The 26,095-nt window shown below is 34.2% G+C and overlaps 2 protein-coding genes across 2 annotated transcripts; both read left to right on the top strand.

Annotated features, from left to right (window-relative positions):
- On the top strand, nucleotides 4–8,720 carry LOC109845816 (the record flags this gene model as incomplete). Its single annotated transcript, XM_020415082.1, has 3 exons — nucleotides 4–222; nucleotides 2,347–2,580; nucleotides 8,318–8,720. Coding segments are annotated over 3 exons (816 nt in total), but the record flags the coding sequence as incomplete, so codon positions are not given.
- On the top strand, nucleotides 11,886–25,867 carry LOC109845379 (peptidyl-prolyl cis-trans isomerase CYP59). Its single transcript, XM_020414630.1, has 14 exons — nucleotides 11,886–12,110; nucleotides 12,211–12,315; nucleotides 13,439–13,556; nucleotides 14,748–14,798; nucleotides 15,051–15,148; nucleotides 16,037–16,136; nucleotides 20,943–21,062; nucleotides 21,156–21,233; nucleotides 21,312–21,358; nucleotides 21,434–21,489; nucleotides 22,153–22,193; nucleotides 24,893–25,001; nucleotides 25,098–25,230; nucleotides 25,548–25,867. Exons 1-14 carry the CDS (start codon nucleotides 12,013–12,015, stop codon nucleotides 25,807–25,809), a joined length of 1,416 nt encoding a protein of 471 aa, XP_020270219.1. The 5' UTR covers nucleotides 11,886–12,012; the 3' UTR covers nucleotides 25,810–25,867.

Here is a 26,095-nt window from a genome sequence, read left to right as displayed (position 1 = left end):
CGACTCGACGACAAGTCTGGCCTCGTAGTCATTCTCATCGGCATCGTGTTCGTTGCGGCCGTCAACGGGCACGATCTCGTCGCGCATTTGGTGGGGGTTGATTTTTGTGTGGATCTGGTGCGGTTTGATCCGCAGTTGGGTCTTGTGGAGTTCGCGGTGCCTTCGGTTGTGATTGTTGGGTCCTTGGTGGAGTTTGTGGGGGTTTCGTTGCTTTTGATTCAGGTGACCCCAACTAATTAATGTTTGTTGATTTATTTAGAAATTTCTATAGTTTTCAGAATTATATCCAGTAATTCTTAATGATCTATGAATATTGCTTCCAAATATCAAGAACCTCGGATTAAATCTGCTTCAATAAAGATCCTAGACTTAAGAAATCGTGCTTAATCATTTATTTGGTAACTTTTAGAAATTTTATATTTTAACTTAAATACGTACAAAAGTGTTTTTATAAAATTAAATTGATGAAAATATGTGCTAGAGACAGAATTTGGCATTGTGACCACAAGATAAGAGTCATAAAAATCTTACAATATGTAAGTCATGAAATTTTTAGTAGATATCCAATTTTGCTGTCGAACACTACAGTTTCGAGGAATCCATTCAGAAATAAAATGTTGTATACGTACATTTGTTCTGAAAAGATACATTGTACATAAAATTATGCATATTGAGTTACTATCTGTGGGGGGTTTTACTCCCCAAAAGACTCCGGCCCCTGAAGAAAATAGAGAAGACAACAGAAATTGCAGGAAGCCCCATCTTTCTTTATTATTAATCAAAGGGCACCTAAACATTTTACCTTAGCCCACATTAACATTTACGCTTAGCCCACATTTCAAGGCGCCATCCTAAAGCCATAAATTTGTCTCCTTAACCTTGGTTTACTACAATACAAGAACTTGTATAGACAAACCTGATAAAGATATGTGTACATAAATGATATTCCAGGATTTTATTCTCTTCTAATCATAGGAGATTAGTTACCTATTCTAGATGATATTCCAGGATTTTATTCTCCTCTAATTATAGGAGATTAGTTACCTATTCTAGATGCCTAATTATAGGAGATTGGATACCTATTTTGGTTCCTTAATTTGTTTAATGTGACCTCGAGAGGGCCTTGCATAGGTGTTGGCGAGAATCATCCATGCCTCACGAGATGTTTTACATTGAGTGATGAGAGGAATGATGTTTTGAGAGATAGAGCCTACCAGTGCTCCAAAAATTAATTTGTCTTGACGACGCCATGATTGATAAGCGGGATTAGGAGTTTCGGATCCATTTTCGATGACTGTAGCAGGTGGTGCAGAGAGGGATCCATCAACAAATTGTTGTAGATCATAGCCAATGAGAATGGCTTCGATTTGCAATTTCCAGGAGAGATAATTAGTAGATGTGAGTTTCACAGAGTTGTGTACATTGACTGCAATGAGAGGTTTGGTGGGTTCGTGACTGTTGGGTATGAGAACTTGATTATTTTCATTGGCCATGACTGAAGGTGAACTCCTCTTGGCGTCGTGGTGGCTGCGGCCGGCGGAGAGAGCGAGGGAAGTTTAGGGTTTCTGGGGAAGAAGAGAGGTTCAGAAACAGGGCTCTGATACCATGAAGACTTTAGTGAAATAATTGCATATCTTTCTATTGAATCACATTGAATATATACAGTACAGAACCTTCAATTACAGAGAGAATTAAGGAACCAAAATAGGTATCCAATCTCCTATAATTAGGCATCTAGAATAGGTAACTAATCTCCTATAATTAGAGGAGAATAAAATCCTGGAATATCATCTAGAATAGGTAACTAATCTCCTATGATTAGAAGAGAATAAAATCCTGGAATATCATTTATGTACACATATCTTTATCAGGTTTGTCTATACAAGTTCTTGTATTGTAGTAAACCATGTTTGGTTGTATGTTTTTACCATGTAAAAGGATGTAAAGTATAAAAAAGTGGGTCCCAATGTCAGCTTTCATCACTTTCAACCAAACAGCCCCTTACGTGGATTTTTTAGGCCCAACTGAGGGTTAATGGACCTTAGATAAATTCTAGGAAACCCAAAAGCTTATTGGGAGTTAATGGGTCTTAAATGGAGCTAGGAATCAAGTCAGATTTTGGCCAAACTTCCACTTAAACTCACCACTCTCTATGATCCTTTTCAATGTGGGCCTTTACTCAGACGTAATTACCTTAACAAGTGTCCTCACACCATAATTACAAAATTTTAGCAACCTATCAAACTCTTGTAGATTACATATTTTCTTTTTAAAACCCAAATCAAGAAAACAAAATTGTTTGTTTACTTTGTTAAGAGCTAATACATTATGGTGAAATGAAAGCAGATGGAGAAGGGATATAGCTATAGGCTAGAGAAACATGCCCTGAATTTGCTGATCGTTGGGCCGGTGCTCTGGGTAATAGGCTCCATCCACAACCTGTGTCAATTCTATGAGAGATCGAACAGCCATGTTCAGATTCTTCAGAAGTGTGTTCAGATTCCTTTCCTAATGGGCAGTCTTCTGTTCTTGGTGGGAGGATTCTTTAATCGTCACAACGTCTTCAGCCACATGATACTGGTATAGTTCTCATTACCAATTCATAACCATGAACAGTGGAATGTGCATTCAAATTATTGCAAATGAAGAGAAACTCCTTTTAATTGACATCTGCATGTAGTATGTTATTATCAGAAATCCATTGATCAGCAAGGATACTCATAATAAGTTCTGCTAGGTTGTTTTCCAAATTCTTAGCAAAAATGATGGAACTAGGCCAGAGCAAAATCATACTGTCTCTAATGGCAAGTATGTTGGATATTTTGTTGGAAAAAGTCAATATTGCCACCTAACTTCCACCAAAACTTCACAATTCCCCACTAACCCCACCTTTTCCTCACTCGTGCCTTCAACAACCACACTGTTGTCTTTTGACTCTTTCTCCTCTCACTAATATAAAAACCCCTCCACAGTCTCCACCTCAATTAAGAGAAAAAAACGCTTCCACCTTTTCCCTTTTCGTAACCTTCATAACAAAGGAGGAGCCATTGTTGTTAAGTGAGGAGGAAGATGGTGGTTTTGGTGATTGTGTGGTTGTTTTTCTTTATGCTTCATATTGTTATTGCTGATAAGGGTGATAAGTATTTTGGGCAACCGTCTTCGTCTGAGCAGATGCTCTGCACTCTCGTCCAAGTACAGAGGCTGGCTGTTTCCAGAGGTTTTTACCGCTAGGGGGAGGGGACCGATTACGTCAGGGCGATAGGCGGATCCTCAATCTTCTAGGGTAGTTCGCACGACTGCATCTCGTTCAGGCCAGATTTTATTGTTTATTTTATTCGGATTTATCTGCATGCTATAACTTTATTTGATATTTTTCCAACAATCTAGAAGATTGAAGATATAGTTGTTAATTTTTAAAATTGAAAAAAAATAAAATTACTATTTATCAACTCTTATTGTTCACTCGGAAAAATACAGTTACTATTCATTAAAGCATTTTCATCCGTGAGATTTGCTAAAACTATTCATTAGTGTTCATCGGAAAAATTAATTTAAGATGACTGTTACTGTTAATCTGATTTAATTACTGTAATTAATTACTAAAATTAATTAGTTATTATAATTGATTAATTGCTATTAATTGTTCTTGACTAGTAATTAATCTAGCTTGCTATGCAACACATGTGTTTCTTCCAAAAGCCTTTGTGCCTCTTTCTCATCCTCTGCTAGATTCGAGCATAACATGTCATTTTACTTCTAGGCTCATATCCAAGGGATTTTAATCATCTACTTGCCAGTAGAGCCTTGTTTTGATGAGAAACTTGGATGATTGATAATTATGATGATAATTAATCTCAAATGGTTAAGGGTCATGTGAATGTTAAGTGTATCAAAACGTTGCATGCCACGTTCAATTGGGAAAAAATAGCCTCTTATCACTCATCATCAGTGAAATTTCTAGGACTGGAGGTAATTGCATTTGTTTGCTAACTTGTAGTTAAATTTTTGACGTGCCTTCTGTGGAAAATTAGATGGATATTCTGGTTGGAGTTCACAATCCTCTAACGTTGTTTATTCAATTTGTCTAGTGGGGTTTTAGTCTGGGGCCCTATCTTGATATACGATTATTGGTGTCCAGATATTGAAGTTCAAAGAGTAAAATGCTAACTATTGATACAAAGTATTAATATTTAAAAAAAACAATCAGTTACCTGGAAAGATCTTCATATAATATGACTTCAGTTATAGGAAAACATGGACAGCTAGATCTCTAATATCATCTTGCAAGCTATGCATCTTTTAAATTCTATTTTATATGGTGAATTTTTTTTTAATCTTCAAAAGTAAATATTATCTCTTTTATTGCATTATGATGGATATTACAATAAATGTTCATATGTCATATTAGATCACTTGCATTTGTTACATGATTAATTATAAGGATTTATGCAAGAATGCACTTATTAAAATTTAAAGCACGTGTGTATAAAAAAATAAAAAATATTTAAAATATCAAAATGATATGGTTAAGAGGTGGTACTAGAAAATGGCCACGTAAATTTGGAAGGTCTCTTTTGTAGGCAACCAATTTAAATTTGGAATGACTCTTTATATATATATATATATGAAGTATGAAATATTCTTTAAGATACGAAATCCTATTATAAGGTTCTCTTGAATGCTTTGCATGTAAATATTAGTAATTTTATTCATGTATGTGCATATGCATGCATATCTGCAGTATTTTAGTTCCACATTAGTTTGAAATGTTCAGAAGTTAAGGACCAAATTCTAATCTGCACAAACCCTTTGTGCTTTTGCTTTCTATTTCTTCCTTGATAATTACAATTTTTACTTGACATGAGCGCATATCAAATCTTGTTTAAAACCTTACACATTTAAAATGATAATGTCAAATTATTATAATCCATTGTTTCTTGATAAGAGACATCAATAACTATACTAAACATATTTTAATGTTCTATTATTTTAATATTGACTAGGAAGAATCATTGTATAGTTCTTCATTTGACTACATGTATAATGCTTTCTCTTGAGATTTCAGGAAATGATTAGAGTTGATATAAATATGCTTTGTCAACTAATATGCCTCGTTACAGGAGATGTGATGAATCAATGTCTTGAAAATCATATCAAGAGGTATATCTTATAACTTCTATCTATATGATGAATAAAAGTTATATTGAAATTAGTCCATCAAATAATTAAAAATTGTTGTTAGGTTCCCTTATCCTTATAAGTTGTTTCAAATTAATCCCTCCTCTTGCTACTTGTACTCTTACCTAGAGATGCTAATTTTTAAAATAACTTAACAAGAATGGGACCTAATGTTAATTTCAAATAATATGAAGGACTAATTATAAAATAACATAAGGACTTGACAAATATATATATCATCGCATGCTACGCAAAATTGTGATTCTAGACTTTGTAAAGTCTGAGAATAATTTTGATGATCCATTGACTAAAGGTCTATCCAGGAGTGTGGTTCTAGATTCATCGAGGCAGATGGGGTTAAGCCCATAAGTGAGGTCACTGGTAGTGGTAACACAACCTTTATTTGGAGACGCAGTCCCAATGTAGTCAATGTGGTAGTAACAAGCTAGACTAGTGACACTCGTGTGGAGCATCGACTTAGATATATTTATATATCATTATAGTAGCATCTTCTACTACCCCTTCTCTATGGTGACGATGCTCTTATGATACAGCTGGTTAGGGTGAGTTTTACTCTTAATAAGTCCAACACGTATATTGTGGAGGGTATGATATACAGTTGTAGTATCCTTGGAGGACTTACCTACATGAGAGGAATCGTGATGGCTGTGGTTGGGGGGGCTGGGCTAACCCCTAGAAATTCTCATGAGTCGGTTATTGTGAGCATGGTCTTTAACGCTCAACCTGTTTTCCTCAATAGATGAAGATATATTATGTGTGTTTTCGTTAATACCTGGTACAAGGGGTCTAATTCAAGGCCTAGTTCATTATGTCCCTCAGGTGGCGATGAACTCACTAAGGAAAGGTTCAAAGCCGAAAGTTACCTCTCCCGAATTCACGATACGAAAGGTTGCACAACCTATATTTCTTTTGTGATTTATTGATTTATTTATTGTTTTTTGAGTATTCAGTCAATATTACCTTTTGGGGGGGGCTATTGGATATTTTGTTGGAAAAAGTCAATATTGCCACCTAACTTCCACCAAAAACTCCACAATTCCACACTAACCCCACCTTTTCCTCACTCGTGCCTTCAACAATCACATTGTTGTCTTTTGACTCTTTCTCCTCTCACTAATATAAAAAACCCCTCCACACTCTCCACCTCAATTAAGAGAAAAAAACGCTTCCATATTTTCCCTTTTCATAACCTTCATAATAGAGGAGGAGCCACTGTTGTTAAGTGAGGAGGAAGATGGTGGTTTTGGTGATTGTGTGGTTATCTTTCTTTATGCTTCATATTGTTATTGCTGATAAGGGTGATAAGTATTTTGGGCAACCGTCTTCGTCTGAGCAGAAGCTCTGCGCTCCCGCCCGAGTACAGAGGTTGGTTGTTTCTGGGGACTTTTACCGCTAAGAGGAGGGGACCGACTGCTCCAGGGCGATAGGCAGGTCCTCAATCTTCTAGGACAGTGCTTGCACGACTGCATCCCGTTCGGGCCAGATTTTATTATTTATTTTATTTGGATTTATCTGCATGCTATAACTTTATTTGATATTTTTCCAACAAAGTATATATTGGCCTTTTTGTTTTGATGATGTTTAACAAACAATTTACAACTAATGTTGTTTGTTTAGTATTTGTATTTTCGTATTTATTCTAGGCAAACAATAAGTTGGAGGATGAATGGAATCGAGCATTCACGATCAAATCCAATGGAGTTAGCGGAATAGTGTAGTGAATTTACGCAATTCAAGTGATTCAAGTTCAAGCTTCATCCGCAAGTGTACCAAGTCAAGCTTATTGAAGACCTATAGCTTGGGTAATCTAGTTAAGGAGTTTATATTATATGTGTTAAGTACTTTAGGCTCAATCATATATACACACACATTTTATTGGTTTCTTTGTATATATATGTAGTTATATATTTATACAACACAAGTTTTGGTTTATACACACACATTTTATTGGTTTCTTTGTATATATATGTAGTTATATATTTATACAACACAAGTTTTGGTTTATATATTTATACAACACAAGTTTGGTTTGTGAAGATACTTTCACAAGAGGAAGTGGAGATCAATTCATTGGTGTTTGAGCTTCAATTTATGTCATCTAAAGAAGTTTCTTAAACTCAATTCTAGCTATTTATTGTTCTTTGATCTTAATTTCCATGAACTAGATTTTATATTGAGTTTATATTTGTTTTACTCTTTGTACACACACAACCATTGAGCTTATTGTATTTACATTTATGGTATAATTTGGGTTGTGGGATTGTGACATTGAGTGTGAGCCTACATTGAGTTCTCATCCATTGTAGAGAACAACCATTGTTATATTTGTGCGTAAATTGTGAGGTTCACTTTGTAATACACTTGTACACCGAGAGGAGTGTGTGGTGAGAGACGGGGTCGTCCCAAGAGAAGTGAGATAAGTGGTAATGCCTAGAGGTAGGTTGTAATTCCTAACACTTGAGGGAGACACGGGCTAGAGACCAACACTTGAGAGGGTGTAAAGTGTGATTGCAGGAGTGTTGATTGTAATGTTTTCGGTAAACTAGAAAACCGAGTGTGAGGCGTAAACGTTATTCGGGTGAGCGTAGAAAACCCGGTTGTGATCTCCTCGAGGTGAGGAGCGGAGACGTAGGTCATGGGGACCGAACTCCGTGAACATATTGTTTGTTTGTGATTGCATTGGCGCACTTATCTTGTGTTCATATTTCATATCACCATTGTCTATTGCTCGTTATTTATATCGCCCAATATCTTGTTTATTTTGTTTATTGTATATCACTTATCCTTGCATATATCTTGTTGCATATCATACTTGCTAGGATAGTTTGTTGAATTAGTTTTAATTAGCATAAAATCGGATTAGATTAGCATAAGACCCTAATCACCCCCCTCTATGATCTAACAGTATATCCTTCTTCTATTGGTGAATATTTACTTAGTGCATGTCGGTGTCAATCGATAGTCATGAAATTATAAGCGCAAATAATACTCACCTAGAAAATTAGACATTTATATACTTGCCACTATAAATTCTGCCTCTTTTTTTTAAAATTAGAAATACTCACCTTAATTTGAATCGCGTTATAATTGGTACAAAACTTTTCTGATGCACAAACAGGCAAAGAGTTGGATTTGGTTATGCATATTTGGGAGCTTGTTATTTTTCATGGGGGGGTTACTGAACATACTAAAGGTATTCAAGATGCATCAAATGGATGGAATAAGACTAGAAAAGCTCCGAGGTGGTGCACTCGAAAGACTCATTAGAGAAAGAGAAGGAAAAGTTCCTCTGATCCTCAATGATGACAGCAGAAGGAGGCGGCGATTTTTGGCGGAGGATGATCCCCCACTGCCTCAGACTCCGGTTATTGCGAGTACTTCATATAAGGAGGTGGAGGCTCCTCGGCCTCAGCCGCAGCCTTCTGCTCTTGCGACGCCGTATAAGGATGTGCTTATCAGAGGCAGCAGCCAGGAGGCTTGAAGGGATCTTTAAGGAAGTTGCCAGGACCGTGCAATTTCATTTGTTTGTTCTGCTAATGGGAAGGCTTGAAGGGATCTTTAAGGAAGTTGCCAGGACCGTGCAATTTCATTTGTTTGTTCTGCTAATGGGATTGCGTTCATGCGTCGAGAAGTCCTAGAGCTTTTGGAAGGATATCGCACAAATTTTTTTCTTCTCATTTTTAAAAGCTTCGTTTCTCTTTCATATTGATTTTCATCTGTGGGAAGCTTCAACATGTTTTTATTATTTTATTTGATAGTAGCTTTTTTCTATTGACTACAGTTAGTGAGATGTAATGAGACTGATGTTGGTGGTGGAATATTTAAGCTTAACATCGAAAAACCCTCCTTACCTTTGAACTATTATCAAATAAGCTCGCATAACTTCCAAAATATCAGAAAACCATCTAAAGTTTAGGTCATATCATGAAACCCCCTTTAACCCTTAGATAATTTTCTGATATTTCGCACTATGTCATTTTTAAATATTGTCTAGGTGATTAAGAGTTGATTTTAGCCTGTAGGCAGAGTTTTCAAAAAAAGAGGCATGTTTTCATCGAAAGTAGTCTTCATTATCGAGTTCATTACAACTTTGATCGTTTACAATGAATTCAAATAATAAAAATAAAGATTATAACTTCCTAGAAAATAAACACAAGAACTGTTTATCAACTCTTGCTTGCGTGGGGTCTTCGTCTATGCCGGGGATATTGATATCTATGGACGACCGCGGATCAGATCTGGTTGCCAGAAAATTGACAGAGCTCCTACTTCACCAAGGAAGTATTCGCTTGAAGCACTAATCGACCAAGAAAAATCAGTAGCTCTTCTCAAGATTAAGATCAAGCCTAATCTCAAGGAACGGACGGGGGGAAATACGGGTTCAGATCCTTCGAAAGCCCTCCTCTTTATGCTGAAGTTCGCCGGGATCTGACTTGCCTTCGCTGTAAATTCGTGCTCCTTTGACTCCTCAATCCAGCAACACCTCGCCCTCTTGATAAAATTCCGCCTCTGTAGAATGGAGGCTCTAGGTAGCCCATAAAGTTAAGCACCCCAATGGATAATCATATTCTTCCTCATCTTCGAGATTAACTGAACATTCTCCAAGGTGACCATGCTCCCCTTCTTCCCTTCCTACACCCACAATGTCGCATCTCAAGCCATCCACTGTGTACATAATCTCCTTGACTTCTTGCACTAGGGAGACAAACATGCTTGTTTGTAAATATATATGAGCCGATGTTCTATAATCTAATATCTAACCACCACAAGAAGTGTTGTTCTTGGAAACCATCAACACCTTGATTTGTTGACTTTCATCCTCCATAACTGCTAATGCATCATTTAGTTGATTTCCTGTAATACCCGCTGCATATAAAGTTTGGGCCACCTGATCCATCATATCTTACCCCCTCAACCACTCTTACCATTTGAAATAGTCTTTCTTCACATAGCATTCCCTTAGCAAAAGAAGCACAGCTTAGCTCGCGAACTTGTCCCGTTTAGATATCTTCCAAACACATCTGCTACCGACATGACATCAAAAACCCAAATCATCACCAACATCTTGTTGTCACTGAAAATCATCCGTGAGGAACACTGCTTTGATCTCGATCTTGGTGATTATCGCCTTGCCTTATAGTTAGCAATGTGTTTAGAAATTATTAACTTGCTCGAAGAGAATTCAAGAAACTTCTCGCTTTGTCATCATCTTTAACCTTTGACCCTATCACTGTTGACTCGGTCACTATCCTATTGAAGTTTCTCATATGCTCTAACATTATCGTACATTCCTTTATCCACAGTCCATACAACTACTACTTCCAATACAAGTTAGTGGATGCATTCTTGGTTATGTACAACTCCTAAAATTTCTTCCACAAACTAAGTGCAATCCTCCCCTCAATTACGTGGCACCCCACTTCGTAAGAATGAGCTAGTAGAATTGTACTCCACAACTTTTGATCATTTCATGTAAGACATGTCACTTGCTATTTTCTCCGACTTCTTGTTCACTCCTAGCAAAAGCTTGATCTAAGTCATGTTGGACCAAGACGACCTCCATCCTTTTCCGTCAAAGCCCAAGATCCCTTTTACCATTGATCTTTTTACACTCAGTCTTCATAACTAAAAATTTTTCCATTTCCATGCTGCGAATATTGAAACTTTCCTCAAAGACAATTCTAATCAAATTGACATTTAGCTCCACCACCAATTGTTGGCGCATGCCTCCCGCAACCTGACACTGATGATTGCGCACTAACCAATGATTTATGCATAAGCATCACCTGTGGAAGCGTCACCGAACACCCTGATTAGATCTCCTTCTTCTTTATGGACCAATCAATCACCGGGCAATATGAAAACACCAAGAAAATAATAGTTTGAACAAAAGAGTAAAGCAGTTACCGGAGAGTAATAGATTAAGAGACAAAAATATGAATTTTATATGGTTAACTGATCTCCTATATCCACGACAACTAGGATTTCCTAAAATACAAGGTTTCAATAATATTAATTGTAGTGTCTTCCAACAGTGCATTCTTCATTAATGCAAGCAAATCTCAGTCTTCATTGCCTTTTCCACGCTTCTTACCCATTAGAATTCCCAATGGAAGTATCCCAAATGTGTAGCATCAATTCTTGAGTTGTATTCGTCGATATCTAACAGCTCGGAAGCTTTACAACTGTCCAATTTTGAGATAATGATCCGCTCATTGGTGGCTATAGGCACCATCGGAGATTGAATTAAATAGGTTTGAGGATAAACGGTATGTTCGAGAAGATGAGGGTTGAATTGGGTTTGAGTTTGTGATGAAATGAGGTTGACATTCTAAACGAGTGTAAGTTAAATGAGTAATGAGCGTAGGTTTGTAACCAAAGGGGCATAACAACCAATCTAGCTAAAAGTTAAAGTTAATATTCCATCTCAAGTCTTGCATTCTTTAAGTGGGTGGACTCATTTCAACATGATCATGAGATTTGGGGGGCTGATATCAATTTCAAATACCTGGTGGACTATTACCAAAATATTTAAGATGTAAGGGGCTAATATCGAAAAATCCCCTTCAGATAAATGAAGAGTTGCGGAACGTAGTAGCAATTTCCATGATTTGAGGGACTAATTCAGAATAAGAAACATTAAAAACGGTGCTATTCGTTCGACATCCAAGAATACCCGACCCGCAAAACGGCAAACACCCTACTTTCTCCTTCCCCCATTTTCCTCGTCGACTCCTCCGTCCATTTGGCGTTCAGTTCAGAGCATCTAATCTCAGTAAAAACCCTAAACCTAATTACTCAAAATTTAGAGCGATGTCCGTTCTGATCGTGACTAGCGTGGGCGACGTCGTGGTGGATCTTCACGCCGATCGATGCCCTTTGACCGCAAAGAACTTCCTCAAGCTTTGCAAGTACAATCTCTCTCTCTCTCTCTCTCTCTCTCTCTCTCGTTTCTACCCCCGTGATTTATTCTTTTATTTGGTTGATATTTGAATTCTTGATTGTTTGCAGGATGAAGTACTACAATGGCTGCTTGTTTCACAAAGTTGAGAAGGATTTCATGGCGCAGACCGGTGACCCTACCGGCACCGGCGCCGGAGGTGACTCCGTCTACAAGTTAGTAGCTTTTACTGACATGCGGATTAATTTTGTTTTTTTAAAAAAAGGAACTTGTTTTTCCAATAGCTGATCACATCTAGCTTGGCGTAAAGTAACATTTGCATTTTAAAAAAAAGGAACTTGTTTTTCCAATAGCTGATCACATCTAGCTTGGCGTAAAGTAACATTTGCATTTTAAGACTTTAACTTTGCGTGGTGGACCAAGTATTGGTATAAATCTTTCTGAAATAAGCACTAGAGTCAAAATTCCCTATATCAATTTCGTGATATTCTGTCTCTAATCCATTATATTAGATTATAGAATTTTTATCAATCATCAAGATGCAATTAAATTGGCTTGAAGTTGAGGGTTTTGTTTTTTTTTTCTCCCTAATTCTAGCAATTAGCATCTATTTGATGGATCGGTGTCTCACCTCGATCAGCATGTAACAAAATATTGGGTAAACTTATGATTTAAATTATACTTTTAAGAGTTTCTTCTGAGAGCAATCCAACTCTCTGTAGTGAAGAAAAGTGTAACTGTTGTCTATTTATTTGTACTTGAGGAAGGCTTGAGGGCTAAAGATATTTATACACTTGGGGTTAAGTGTCCTGATGCAAAAGATCCTGAATTATTTCCCTTTTTAGGCTTGTTACTTTTTTGCGGCGAAGACTAACTTCTTGTTGAGAAATACTACCAGTATCCAGCATGCAACAATGTGAAAGCTATTATACGGTTTAGTCTTAAGTTTAAGGTAATTATTGGTGAACCGTGTTGGCAAGCTGTAATAATGTTACTAATGATCCTTGAGGATGTATGGTACTAATGATCATGCATATGACTTCAGATTTCTGTATTTCATTTTGTATTGGTTAATCGTGCCTCGTTTAGAGATAGAGGTGATTTCCTGTGGAAAACCATATTAAAATTTTTGCGGTGACGCCCTTTGTTACCTATAGTTTGTTCGCTTAGAAATTGCTACCAAGTCTTAGATAAAGTTGATTATGATTGATTGTTTATAATATCTGTCTCTATCTGTTAATTGTTTCAGTTCTAATTTCTAATTCCATTTATCGGCTACTCTGCTTATTTATTTCTTTTATAGAAATTTAACATTCGGCTTACATTGTGATCCTTCAGATTCCTCTATGGTGAACAGGCTCGCTTTTTTAAGGATGAAATTCATCCAGACTTAAAACATTCTAAAATGGGGACTGTAGCAATGGCTAGTGCTGGTGAGGATTGCAATGCTTCTCAGGTATACCATAACATTTGCAAAGTAACTGGAATCCTTGTCATGTTTCTTGCAAGCTGAAATAGTTACCTTCTTAGCATGTTAGGGCTAAAATGAAGTATGAATCAGAACAGTAAAATGTTTTATTATTTGAAGTTGGAGAAGATTGGTACGATTCTGTGTCTACATCAGCCATAGGAGGACCTTCTTATCCACCTGAGATTTATTGTGAATCCTATCAAGAAGCATGATGCAATGCAGTTGCACAGCTTAAATTTGCTAGAAGTTAATAACAGACTCCCCGGCATATATGGGTTACAATACCATAATTCATGGGTTCATGATTCTTCATCTGCTGGATTTGGATGTTTATTTTATGCCTTTATCTTTTATTGGTTGGTTAAGTTTTGGTGTAACTTTTAATTTACTCTGTGATGTTTTTGTGGAGGTGGACATAATTCAGTTTGTCAATGAATGACAGAGAATTCATGCTTAGAAGGTCCTTTTTGGAAATTTCTCACCCTGTATTTTAGGAAGACAATATCATGGCCTATGTCAATTATAAGTTATGAATAAAAGCTAATGAATAAAAGCTATTCTTTAGTTTAAACAGTTCATATCTTTCTGTTGTATGTACAATTTCTCAAGTCATATAAGCAAATACTGGTTTTATAGGTCTTTTCTTGTTGATCTTGTGTTTTTTATCTACTTATACATTCCTTCTAATGAATCCTGAGGCATCAAAACTGGATTGACCTAGGCTTATAGCTGTTTATAGATGTCTTTTTTAGGTCCTCAATACATGATGTGCTTTTATGTCCAGGCTGATCCTGATATGGGAGTCTTAGTTGTTCCAGTACAAACTGTGTTAAGGAATAGAGCTTAAGTTGTATAACTTAAATACGTGTTCTCTTTCTAAAATGTATGTATGTGGATGCATTAGTCAACTAGTAATCTCCAATTCGAGGAAATTAGCTTGTTTGATTTTTCTATTGTCCTAGATATTATTGGAGATGCATGCATGTGCAATTGCTATCACGGCGTTTCATAGAAAGAGAATAAAGGATGTGATTCTTGCTTTTGGTAGCTTTTGAGTAGAACTTTCAAATATCATATGTTTATGTTTTAAATGACTGGTCATTTTGTTTCCTCACCTGGTTTTCTTTACTAATTCTTTCATTTTATTTATTTATTTTTTTGTTTTGTTTGAGCCAGTTCTACTTCACTCTGCGTGACGATATTGATTATCTGGATGAAAAACACACGGTAGGTTGAAGAATAATCTTAAGAGGGATGAGCTGCTCTTGTTGTTGAAAAGGTAAATTTTTTAATGAACTGAGGGCATTTTCATCATTTGCTGCTGGCACGTGGCAGTCAAAGTTGTCAGTGTTATTTTGGGTGTAAGTGTTAAATGACAAGTTCGGGGGCATAAGTTTAAGGGGATCATGTGCAAAAACCTCAGGGGTACCCTTCTAATAACAAGCAAGCCAGGAAATTGAATCTCATTTATTTATGCAGGTATTTGGGCTTGTTGAAGAAAAAGAAGGCTTAGATACCTTGGCAAAGATAAACGAATCACTTGTTGATGATAAAGGCAGACCATTTAAAGACATAAGGTTTGTTTCGTACTCTACAGTCTGTATTAGCTTTTCTTAATTGAAAGATCTTCAGACTATTTCACCCGTTATGAAAGATCTGTCATGTATTTCTTCTAATTGATTTAATTAAGAAGTACTTCTGTTCATGCATGTGCACGTTCTCCACGCTTCAAGAAAAGTACAAAGTTTTGTCTGAATGAAAAAACATTGACAGGGATTTTGTCTTCGCATGTAAGCATAGATCATTCACCGTTTCTGTACACAGTAGGCGACGTAACGCAATCAATAGGATTCCAATATGCGATTTAATGAAACTTTATGCAAACAAAATGCAGACTCAAATGAACTGAACGGAAAATAAACTATAATTGATGAAATTATAAACTAAGTACTGATAATTTAAATGGAAAATTCAACAAGTTCAATTCTAGCAAAACAAATTGCTAAATCAAAGTTAATGATTGATTTAAGTCTATCTATGGTGCCATGTTCCTCTGGGTAAACTTGAATGTTCTGATCATCTCTCTTAATAGGCATCATCTCTCCCAATAGGCTTTTGTAAAAAATGACTTGTACAACAACACACAGAAAAGAAAAGAAAAGAAAAAAGATAAAGGATATCTACTACGTGTTCCAAATCTTACTTGATTTTTGTTTCATTTACAACTGGACCACTTTTTTATGACTAAAGAATGTTGCATAATTTGTATCCCGTTCTTCAAAGGGATTTGCAGAAAAGATAAATAAAAAGCTTCTAAAGTTCCTAGAAATAAGAACTTATTGGATCTTTATTTATCTATTTTTCCAAGCATTGCTTATTAATTAACTGTTAAGACCTTAGAACCTTGTTTTCTTAAAGGTATTTTTCATTACGTGTTCATTGCTTATGGTGCTTGTAATGTACAGGATTAAACATACATACATTTTGGATGATCCATTTGAAGATCCTCCTCAGCTTTCTGAATACATTCCTGATAAGTCTCCAGAGGGCAAACCACATGATGAGGTAATTTTAATTTTAGGTGCTTTTCACAGCAGCTTGGTCTGTGGCACTCTGGTAGTGCACGTGCAAATGTGTTCATATGTGTGTGTACGGTCCTGCTTACTTGATCTTAAGGTTTTATACCTTACACCATCTCAGTATCGTTGGTCCATTGTGCTCCATAATTTTGTATATGAGCACAGAACATGACATCCTTCTTGCATGGTTGCCCAAATGCTTTACCATTGTGGTACAGTAGTTCTCGCCAAATATGATAACTAGGGATCCATCTCTGGTTCCTTTATTGCTTTTGTAAGTCTTTGCTCTAAACAATATTCTGATTACAAAATTACATGACAAAATCGTCATTGGTTCATGAAAATCCGTAGGATGTTGGCGCCTTATGTAAGTTGCATGTTTTATATTGTATAAATGATAAATCACCTTTAACCTTGAGAAATAATAGCATGTCTTGTCCCTAATGGACCTGTAGAAAAAGAAAATCACAAATGCTTACGAATCTAACGCTTGTCATCGTAATTAGACTAGCATGGAATTTAATAATCAATTTTAAACTTTAAGCCTCCACTTCTAACTGACATCTGGTCATCTCCTTGTCTAACTTCTAAATGTTTGACTAGCAACTTCTTTATCTGCCTGATTTCTTCCTGTCATCATCACATCAACATTCTAGTTTTAGCTTTATCCTGTCACACATTATTCTGTTTCTTTTTCTGTTTTTTCTGTTTTGTTGGGCGTAATTTCTTTTTACTACTTATCTTATGGTCTTCTTTTCTTTCTACTAGATTTTATGTACGTGCAATGCACGTGGTTAAATACTGTGATTAGGTATTTTTGGTTTATTTTCTTACTAAAATTTATTCCTCAGTTACTCTTTGATAATTTTTGTTCACTTTGATTAAGTATTTTTTGTTTATTTTCTTACTAAAATTTATTCCTCGATTACACTTTGATTATTTATTTATTTGATGTTTGTTTGAATAGGCTACACCTAGTTCAAATTTTTATGTTGATAGTTGAATTGTCAGGAGATAAATATAATCTAAAGCCAATTTAAAATTTTATTTTATTTGGATCGGCATGAAACCGAGCTTGACCTGAGGAAGTATAGTGTTATGAAAGTGAAAACACTTGAAAAAATAACATTATAAAAGAAAGATGAATAATAAAGCCAACGAGTCAAGATGATTGATTTAAAGTGGGCTAAAAATAACAGAAAATAGTTAATAAAAAAATTATAAATTGAATATTAATGTTAACTCCAGTACACTTTTATATGATAAAAACATTCACGTGCATATGAAAGCACTAAAAATAGTTTATGAAAATCTCTTCTAAAGATTCCTAATTTTACTAAAAAATAAAACTATTTTATAACAATTCACAAATCATTATCTTTTGTTGCTTCAATTTTATTTTTTATTGAGTCAAGATCAATCCTTCTTCATCTTTATCTTTTTCCTGAGCAATTCTAGAGTAGTGTCTTCATCGTCTACATCGATTGTGATATGAGATTGGAGCATGTTATCTTTCCTTGAGTTTATTCATCTTTTGTCTTCTCGTCTAAATTCACAAAAAAGTTGAATATATTTCTTATGTTCAACACAAACTTCTGACAATACGAACTTTGATTTTTTTTCCTATTTTAATAAGAATAAATGTTAATTTCATATATATAAAATTGTGTGCTTTTAATTTATTACTTAAATAAGGTTAGAAGCTATCTCTTTTTCTTTGTAATTAATTCTTCTGTTGTGTATTCAATAAGAATTTCTGTTGTGTCATAATGTTACTTTTGCTCTATCTGTGTTATTTTTCATGAGGATCTGAACTAAATACATTATATTTTTTATTGTCAATTTGCTTTAAGTTATAATATTAATATTTAATTTTGATATATTTATTTCATGAAGAAGAGATATCACTTAACCTTGGTACTACATCGGTGATTCTACAACATTTATCATCTGGACACTTATTATTAACATCTCTATCCACTTTCTTGTTGCAGCCTTTGCAAACATAGAACCATATCATCTGGACACTTATTATTAACATCTCTATCCACTTTCTTGTTGCAGCCTTTGCAAACATAGAACCACTGCTCAACTCTATTATAAATGATAGTTATCATTGCCTTAAAGGTGCAATAATGTGTCTGTATATTGCTAAATTATTCTTATGTTTAATTACATGAATTTTGGAGTTGGTTTTCTAAGATCATACCTCTTTCGAATATTATAATGGTTGTATATATTAGTAATTTAAAATTTTGCTGCATTTATAAAGAGCCTTAATGGAGATGCTTTTGTCTTGGAAGCTTACTCTAAAAGAACGTTGTATTATTAGCTTTAAAATGTAATATTTTTTCTTTACAGTGTTATATGGATGTTTGCTTTGTTTGTTTATTAATCTCTTATTTCTTCAGTAAGTTGTATCTTTGGATTGATATATATTATTGACGTAATTTACGGTGACATGCATATCTTCTTTATAAATTTGAGACAAATATAAGGTGAATTTTATATTTAGTGGCATTTCATAAAAATTTTAGTAATGAAATATACTATCTTCATATTTAGAGATCTTAAATTCTAATAGTGTTATTACATCATTATCTTTGATCGTGTCTTTAAGAATTAATTCTCCGTTAGTAGTCATACCCCTATATAAAGTCGCATGCATGGTCATGATACTATATAAGAAAAAGAAAAAGGGCAGTTTTATATTTTTTGCTTACACAGAGTCATGACATGGTAATTTTTCTTTTATCTTCTATGAAGAATGTTTCTTTGATTGGAACAAAGTTGTTTAATATATTCTTCAGAGTGTATTCAGTCGGTGTTGTTTTGATAAATATAAGTTATGTTAGTGTTAATTAAAGTGATTCATGGACGTTTCAAATTCCATTTGAAATGAAAACCACTTGATTCTTTTAAAGGATATCTCTAAATTTTCTAATACTTCTACATACATAAATCTTTATAATTTTTTACCCTATAAATATTATTACCATTAGAGATCAATATTATAGATTATAATAAATTAATGTTAAGTTATTATATTATAATCTTTTATCAATTTTTTGCGATTTAGTCTTCTATCAATTAATGATACTTATGTATTTTTGCTGCTCTAACTTATTGGTAAAATTATATGCAATTACTTTAATTTATACAATTACATTATATTTTAATCTATCATATATTTTTTTTAAATTTTATTTTTTAACTAGATATTTTTAATCTGTTATTATTACTATTTTTTTACCAGTATCAACTTGACTATTTTCAAATTCTGAAAAGGGATAATAAACCTTAAATTATAAGTTATATTTATATATTTTAATGAAAGAATATCACACAATTATTCTTTTCTTTGCCAAGTTCTAAATTTTCAGTTTTTAATTGTGTAATTTTAAACTTTTGAGAGTATTTTGTCTAACTTTTAAAACTTTTTATTTTTATTTTTTTTAATTGTGTAATTTTAAACTTTTGAGAGTATTTTGTCTAACTTTTAAAACTTTTTATTTTTATTTTGTAATACTTCATGTATTAAGCTAATACTACGGAGTTGTTTCATATATTTTATTAATTTTATTTAATTTGTTGAGATATAGATAGTTCATGGGATATTAGGATAGGATATAAGTATGATTAGGATATATTATAATTTAAATTAAATATTTAAAATAGTACAAGATAATTTTGACTTTGACTATGGAGAGCTTTCCCGAACTCGTGCTTTTAAATGGAATATGATTTTTGTTTTCCTTAATTTTTCTTTTTTATAATTTTGAGAATGACTTTTATCTCTTTAATTTGTTTGGTGGATTTTATAAATATCTCATCCACATTATGTACATTTGTGGGTCTACGTTGTTCCCGGGTTCGACCTTTGGTCTATCATATATATTTTTAAATTTTTATTCTTTAACTGGATATTTTTAATCTATTATTATTCCTATTTTTTTACCAGTATCAACTTGACTATTTTCAGATTATGAAAAGGGATAGTAAACCTTAGATTATAAGTTATATTTATATATCTTAATGAAAGAATATCACACAATTATTCTTTTCTTTGCCAAGTTCTAAATTTTTAGCTTTTTATTTTGTGTAATTTTAAACTTTTGAGAGTATTTTGTTTAATTTTTATAACTTTTTGCTTTTTTTTGTAATACTCCATGTATTAAGCTGATACTACGGAGCTGTTTTATATATTTCATTAATCTTATTTAAATTGTTGAGCTATAGATAATTCATGGGGTATTAGGATAGGATATAAGTATGATTAGGATAGATTATAATTTAAATTAAATATTTAAAATAGTACAAGATAATTTTGACTATGGAAAGCTTTTCCTGAACTCGTGCTTTTAAAGGGAGTATGATTTTTGTTTTCCTTAATTTTTTTTATAATTTTGAGAATAATTTCTCTTTAATTTGTTTGGTGGAGTTTGTAAATATTTCATCCACATTATGTACATTTGTAGGTCTACGTTATTTTCGGGTTCGACCTTTGGGGTAGACATTATTTGTCTCATTAATTTATTTAGTTTTTGCATATACGCCCTTTATTTTGTAGACATTTGTAAATTTGACATTTAATAATTTTATTTAGATTTACATTTCAATTTAAATTGTATCCTTATCTTCATATTATGTATATCCAATAAAAATTTATCAATTTATCAACTTACTCTTACTTAATGGAATAATATTTAAATTCCAATGGTATTTTTGTCTACCAAAAGATTTTTCCGAACTCGTGCTTTTTTAAAGGGAGTATGATTTGGTAAATATGCAGACAGCAGAGGAGCGCCTGGAAGATACTTGGGTGCCCATGGATGAAAAATTAGCACCAGAAGAACTTGAGGAGTTGATTCGTGCTAAAGATGCTCATACTAATGCAGCTATTCTAGAGAGTGTACGAACTTTTACCAAAATTTTGCAACTTTCTTATAGTTGTATCCATTTAATTGCTTTTGTTTGCGTATTTACATTAAATTTATGTGATCAGATAGGAGACATCCCAGATGCTGAGATAAAGCCACCGGAGAATGTCTTATTTGTTTGCAAACTTAATCCAGTCACTCAGGTTCGTCATTAGTTCGATTGTTTAAATAGCTATTTTAGAAGGTATAACGTGCTAATTGTTGTCTCCTGAATGATGCAGGACGAGGATTTATTTACAATATTTTCTCGTTTTGGGACCGTAACATCGTGAGTACTAGTTATATTTTTTTCCCTTCTCTTTGTTCGTTTCTTGAAATGTCACTAGATTTTTCACTTTTTCAGAGCTGATATAATTCGTGATTATAAGACTGGAGATAGCCTATGCTATGCTTTTATTGGTGAGTGCATTTAGTCTTTATATGTGTCCATATTACATCTCCTCTTATTTTATAAGTAGAATGAATCTAAGGTCTTCAATAATTCTGAAGACTTGATATGAGGATTGATTGCTATCATCTTGCTAACCTGAGTATTGACTTGCTCTTCCCTATCCCTTCATCGTAAACACGAGCCACCACCTCCTTGTTGTATGTTTGTATCCCAGTTATCAATCAGCTTTGTGGGGTTGCCTTACTTCGAGTTTACTCTTTTGTTCTCTTCTCTTCTCTTTAGATTTCCCTCTTTTGGGTTTCCATCTCCATTTGCATAAAGTTCTCATCCCACATCTACATGAACATTTCAAGTTCCACCACCATCTCAGGCATGGTTAATTGTTTCATTGATATATTATATTGACAAATGATGTTGAAAACTAGAAGTTAATGATGTTCCTATCCAATTAAGGTGATTAATTGACCATGTGATTATTGGAACATAAAGGCCTTGTTCTTCTTTTTGTTGTTGTATGATCACTGCTGCACAGTGTTATGCATATGTAATATTGAAAACTTGTAACCATATATTTTCATAGATATACTTCTTTTGGCAGTACTTACTATATAGTGTTGCCTTGTGCACCATAGATTTTCATGTTAACGGCAACTTTCTGGTTCATTTTGCAGAGTTTGAAACCAACGAGGCATGTGAACGGGCTTTTTTCAAGGTAAGTAAAAAGCACTATGTTATTCGTTCTTTTACTTGAGCATTTCATTTTACTAGGTAGGTGGGATGCACATGAATTGCACGTGGTTAGATGTCATGATTTTTTTTCTTTATTTCTTTATTATAACTCAGTTGTGAGATAAATATGTTTACCATAAAATATATTGCAATAATCCTCCCTGAACTTTACACTTTTCTCAGTAGAGCCACCTGACATTGTTACTTCAATATGTGAAATGGCCTAAAGACTCATTTCGGTTATTAAATCTCCCAAGCAGTAAAAGGATACCCCCAAGACATTTATGGTGCTTAAAAAAACCCCGTAACTATTTTAATTTGAAGAAACTCCCTTAGTTTTGGGAATGTTGCAATAACACCTCTCAACTTTGAGAATTTGATCTAAAGCCCTCAAATATGGGATTTCATAGCACCCCCTTAATCTTACACTTTTCTCTGTAAATCTCATTGGTGTCGTTACTTCAAAATATGAAATGATCTAATATCCATTGTAGTAAAAATAAATATCTAGACGAATTAAATTTGGATTATCTAATTAAATTTGGACTAATTTCTAGTTTATAAATAAAAAACATTTTTGGTGTTAGATGGAAACTATATCCCTTTTTATTTGTGACATGGGTGAGATGATATTATAGTAAAGTGGTTCGACGAACTTTTAATTTAAAGAAAAGATTTGGAGGACTTAGATGAAAATTTTTAACTCCTCAAATACGACACTTATCATAACATTACACTTTTCTCGGTAAATCTTACTGACGTCGTTATTTCAAAATATGAAATGGTCTACATACCCACACAGAAAAAATAAATCCCTAGACAAATTAAATTTGGACTAATTTCTAATTTGTAAATAAAAATTTAGAAGGTTAGGTGGAAACTTTATCCCTTTTTGTTAGTGATTATGGATTAACATGCCCAAGGATGATATCATGGCAAAGTAGAATCCCTTTTTGTTAGTGATTATGGATTAACATGCCCAAGGATGATATCATGGCAAAGTAGATCTATTAACTTTTAATATATAAATAAAAAATTTGGAGGACATAGATGAAAATTTTTATTGCTACTTATTTATCTAATAGAATTTCTAGTAGGAGATTAGTGTATGCCAGTGTTATCAATGCGCGAGGCGCAATGCGGGGTGCAAAGCATCTTTGCGCGCACATGCGCAAGGCGCAACGCGATGCGCACGCCCGAGTGATGCGAGGTGCACACCCCCCACATAATTTTTCAAAATATATAATCAAGTGCGAAAAAGCATGTTTTTAGAATTCACATGAAAAATGTCATGATAAATAATATCTTACTATAAAATTACAATATAATGCCTTAATTTCTAATGCTAACACCCAATATAGTAGCAAAATTCATAAATTTTCAAATCAAATGTTACATCAAGACTAATATTCAAGCAAAGGATTAGTAATGGTCCTCAATTGAAGGCTACTAAAAAGGCCTAATGGATTTATTTTGCTTTTTGGGATATGGAATATCAAGTATAAAGACTCGATTGAAATGTTAACAAACAAAACTATATGAGGATATGTACTACATGCACCCTACACAAGGTAAGGATGTACGCGAGGCGCAAAAAGCGCTGTTGCATCAGAAGTGGGGCGTTTCACCACCGCCCCGCATCGTAAGGCGCATGAGGCGCGCGCCTTTGAAAACACTGGTGTATGCTTAAAAGTTAGCACACTTAGTCGGCCATGCGCAGCGGAAGTCCATGTGATAGGGATAGAAACTTATTTGATGATAGGGATTTTATATAAGGACTATACTTTCAAATAAATTATGAATACATTCTAATTATTCGGATTAAACATATTAATTATGATATGATAACAATGTAATGATCAAGAGAGTTAGGGGTAGTTTCGTCTAGGGAAAGTTTTTCCCAAACTCCTGTGTTTAAAGGGAGTATGATCTTGTACATTTTTTCCTCTTTGCAAGCCTTAATAGGCGGTCAGGCCAATGATTTATATTAGGGTGGGGATCTAAAGTATTCATTGTCACACATACTTTTTAATGTCCACATGGGTTCAAAATCTCATTGGTGAAATTTTCTAATATATGTATCTCATAGGATAAAAAGAGCAAACCTGTAACAATCTTGAAAACAATTATTTTTATTTTCCTGAGGCAGTTTGAAATCTCTAATTCATGCAATTATTAATCTTTATAGGTTTAAAAGTTGTATTTCGCAATGAAAGGGTCAGAATGGACCTAATTATTCATAGGTAGGTGTAACTTTTATGTTACTCCATATGTATGTCTAATATAATATTACACCTTTGTAATATGTTTTGAATGTATAGTACAGTAACTGGCTTGTTCTTGAGTTTCTTATCTTAGTTACTACCTTTGGGTTAGCTCAGCTACTTTTGGGCCAAAAGTGATGCAACCGTGGTTTGCTATTGACCTTTATCACTTGTAGATTTGCATTAATGCCTAATTCAAACCATCTTTGTTCCTCTAAAAAAAACTTTTCTTGTTGACAATACATGTATAAATACTATTTTAGGAAATTTTTTGTTTTTGACTTATAGCTTGTGGCTATAAGTTTCCAATCGGTACAAGTATATCAGAAATATCTATATTCCTGCTTCGGTTTCATGTGGAGATTCTATTAGATGTTAATCCAGAACTTTGACCGTGTCAATATTTGTAATCGAACAGATGGACAATGTGTTGATTGATGACCGCAGAATACATGTGGATTTCAGCCAAAGTGTTTCCAAATTGTGGAACCAATACAGACATGGTAAAGGGAGTCAAGATCGTAAAGGTATATTTTAAACTATAGTCTCAACTAAATATTGAACATAACGAACATTTAGAAGAATCGCATAATTTATTTCATATTGCAAATTCTCTATCTTAGGTGGCTGCTTCAAGTGTGGTAATACTGATCACATTGCCCGGGACTGTCAACAAGGCTCCAATAACAAGCAGCAAGGACCAAAATATGTTCTGAAAAATGATCAGACCCAACACGGCGGAGATGGTCGCAAGAGGTCTCTATTCAAATCAAGATAAACAATGATATAGTTTAGTGTTAATTGCGGATAGACGCCTGTACTATCACCAAATCAAATTTACTATCCTGGTAGTTCTCCTGTTGCAGTTAGACCCCCTGAGTGAAAATATATGCTGCAGATAGTCCCCCTGAAAAGGGTCAAAAACATAAATTCACTCAGGGTGTCTATCTGCAATGTTAGAACTACCGGGTTGTGAAGTTCAATTTGGCGATGGTACGGGGGGTCTATCTGCAATTAACCCTATATTCTAATATTTATATGGAGCTGCCTCTCATATAAAGAAATTTCTGCAGGTATGACATGGTGTTTGATGAAGATCTGGAAGACAAAAATATTAGATATGATGATAAAAATAGAGCTGACGAGAGAGCAGATGACCGAGCACACAGAGATCACAGGAGAAGCTTGGAAAGCAGTCACCGACCGAAGGATGAGAGAGATTATAGGAGATCTGAGAGCGATAGGTATAGGAGAGAGGATTACCATGAAAGAAAGAGGAGAGATCGAGATGATGCATGTGCAAATAGGGAAAGAAAAAGAAGGAGACCGAGATGATGATATGTCCCTGGAAAGAAAGAAAAGAGATCGAGATGATAATAAGTACAGGGAAAGAAAGCATAGAGATGAGCATGAGAGATGAGGCAGAATGCATCTTCTCTTATTTAATACAATGTTTGTATTGTAAAAAGATGTTGCTAAAAGAGGGGCAATTTTGTAGCAGGGTTTCATGTATGCAACTGGATGTGGCTTGATCCTTGATGTGATAGTTTCTTTCACTTCGACAACTGATGCCTTTGATTTTCAGGAACCTCAAACTTTTGTCCGAATTCGTCAGATGGTT

Source organism: Asparagus officinalis, chromosome 6 (assembly GCF_001876935.1).
Source record: "Asparagus officinalis chromosome 6, Aspof.V1, whole genome shotgun sequence".
Lineage (NCBI taxonomy): Eukaryota > Viridiplantae > Streptophyta > Magnoliopsida > Asparagales > Asparagaceae > Asparagus > Asparagus officinalis.
The sequence above is the reverse complement of the archived record's forward strand: the minus strand, read 5'-3'. Positions and strand labels throughout refer to the sequence as shown.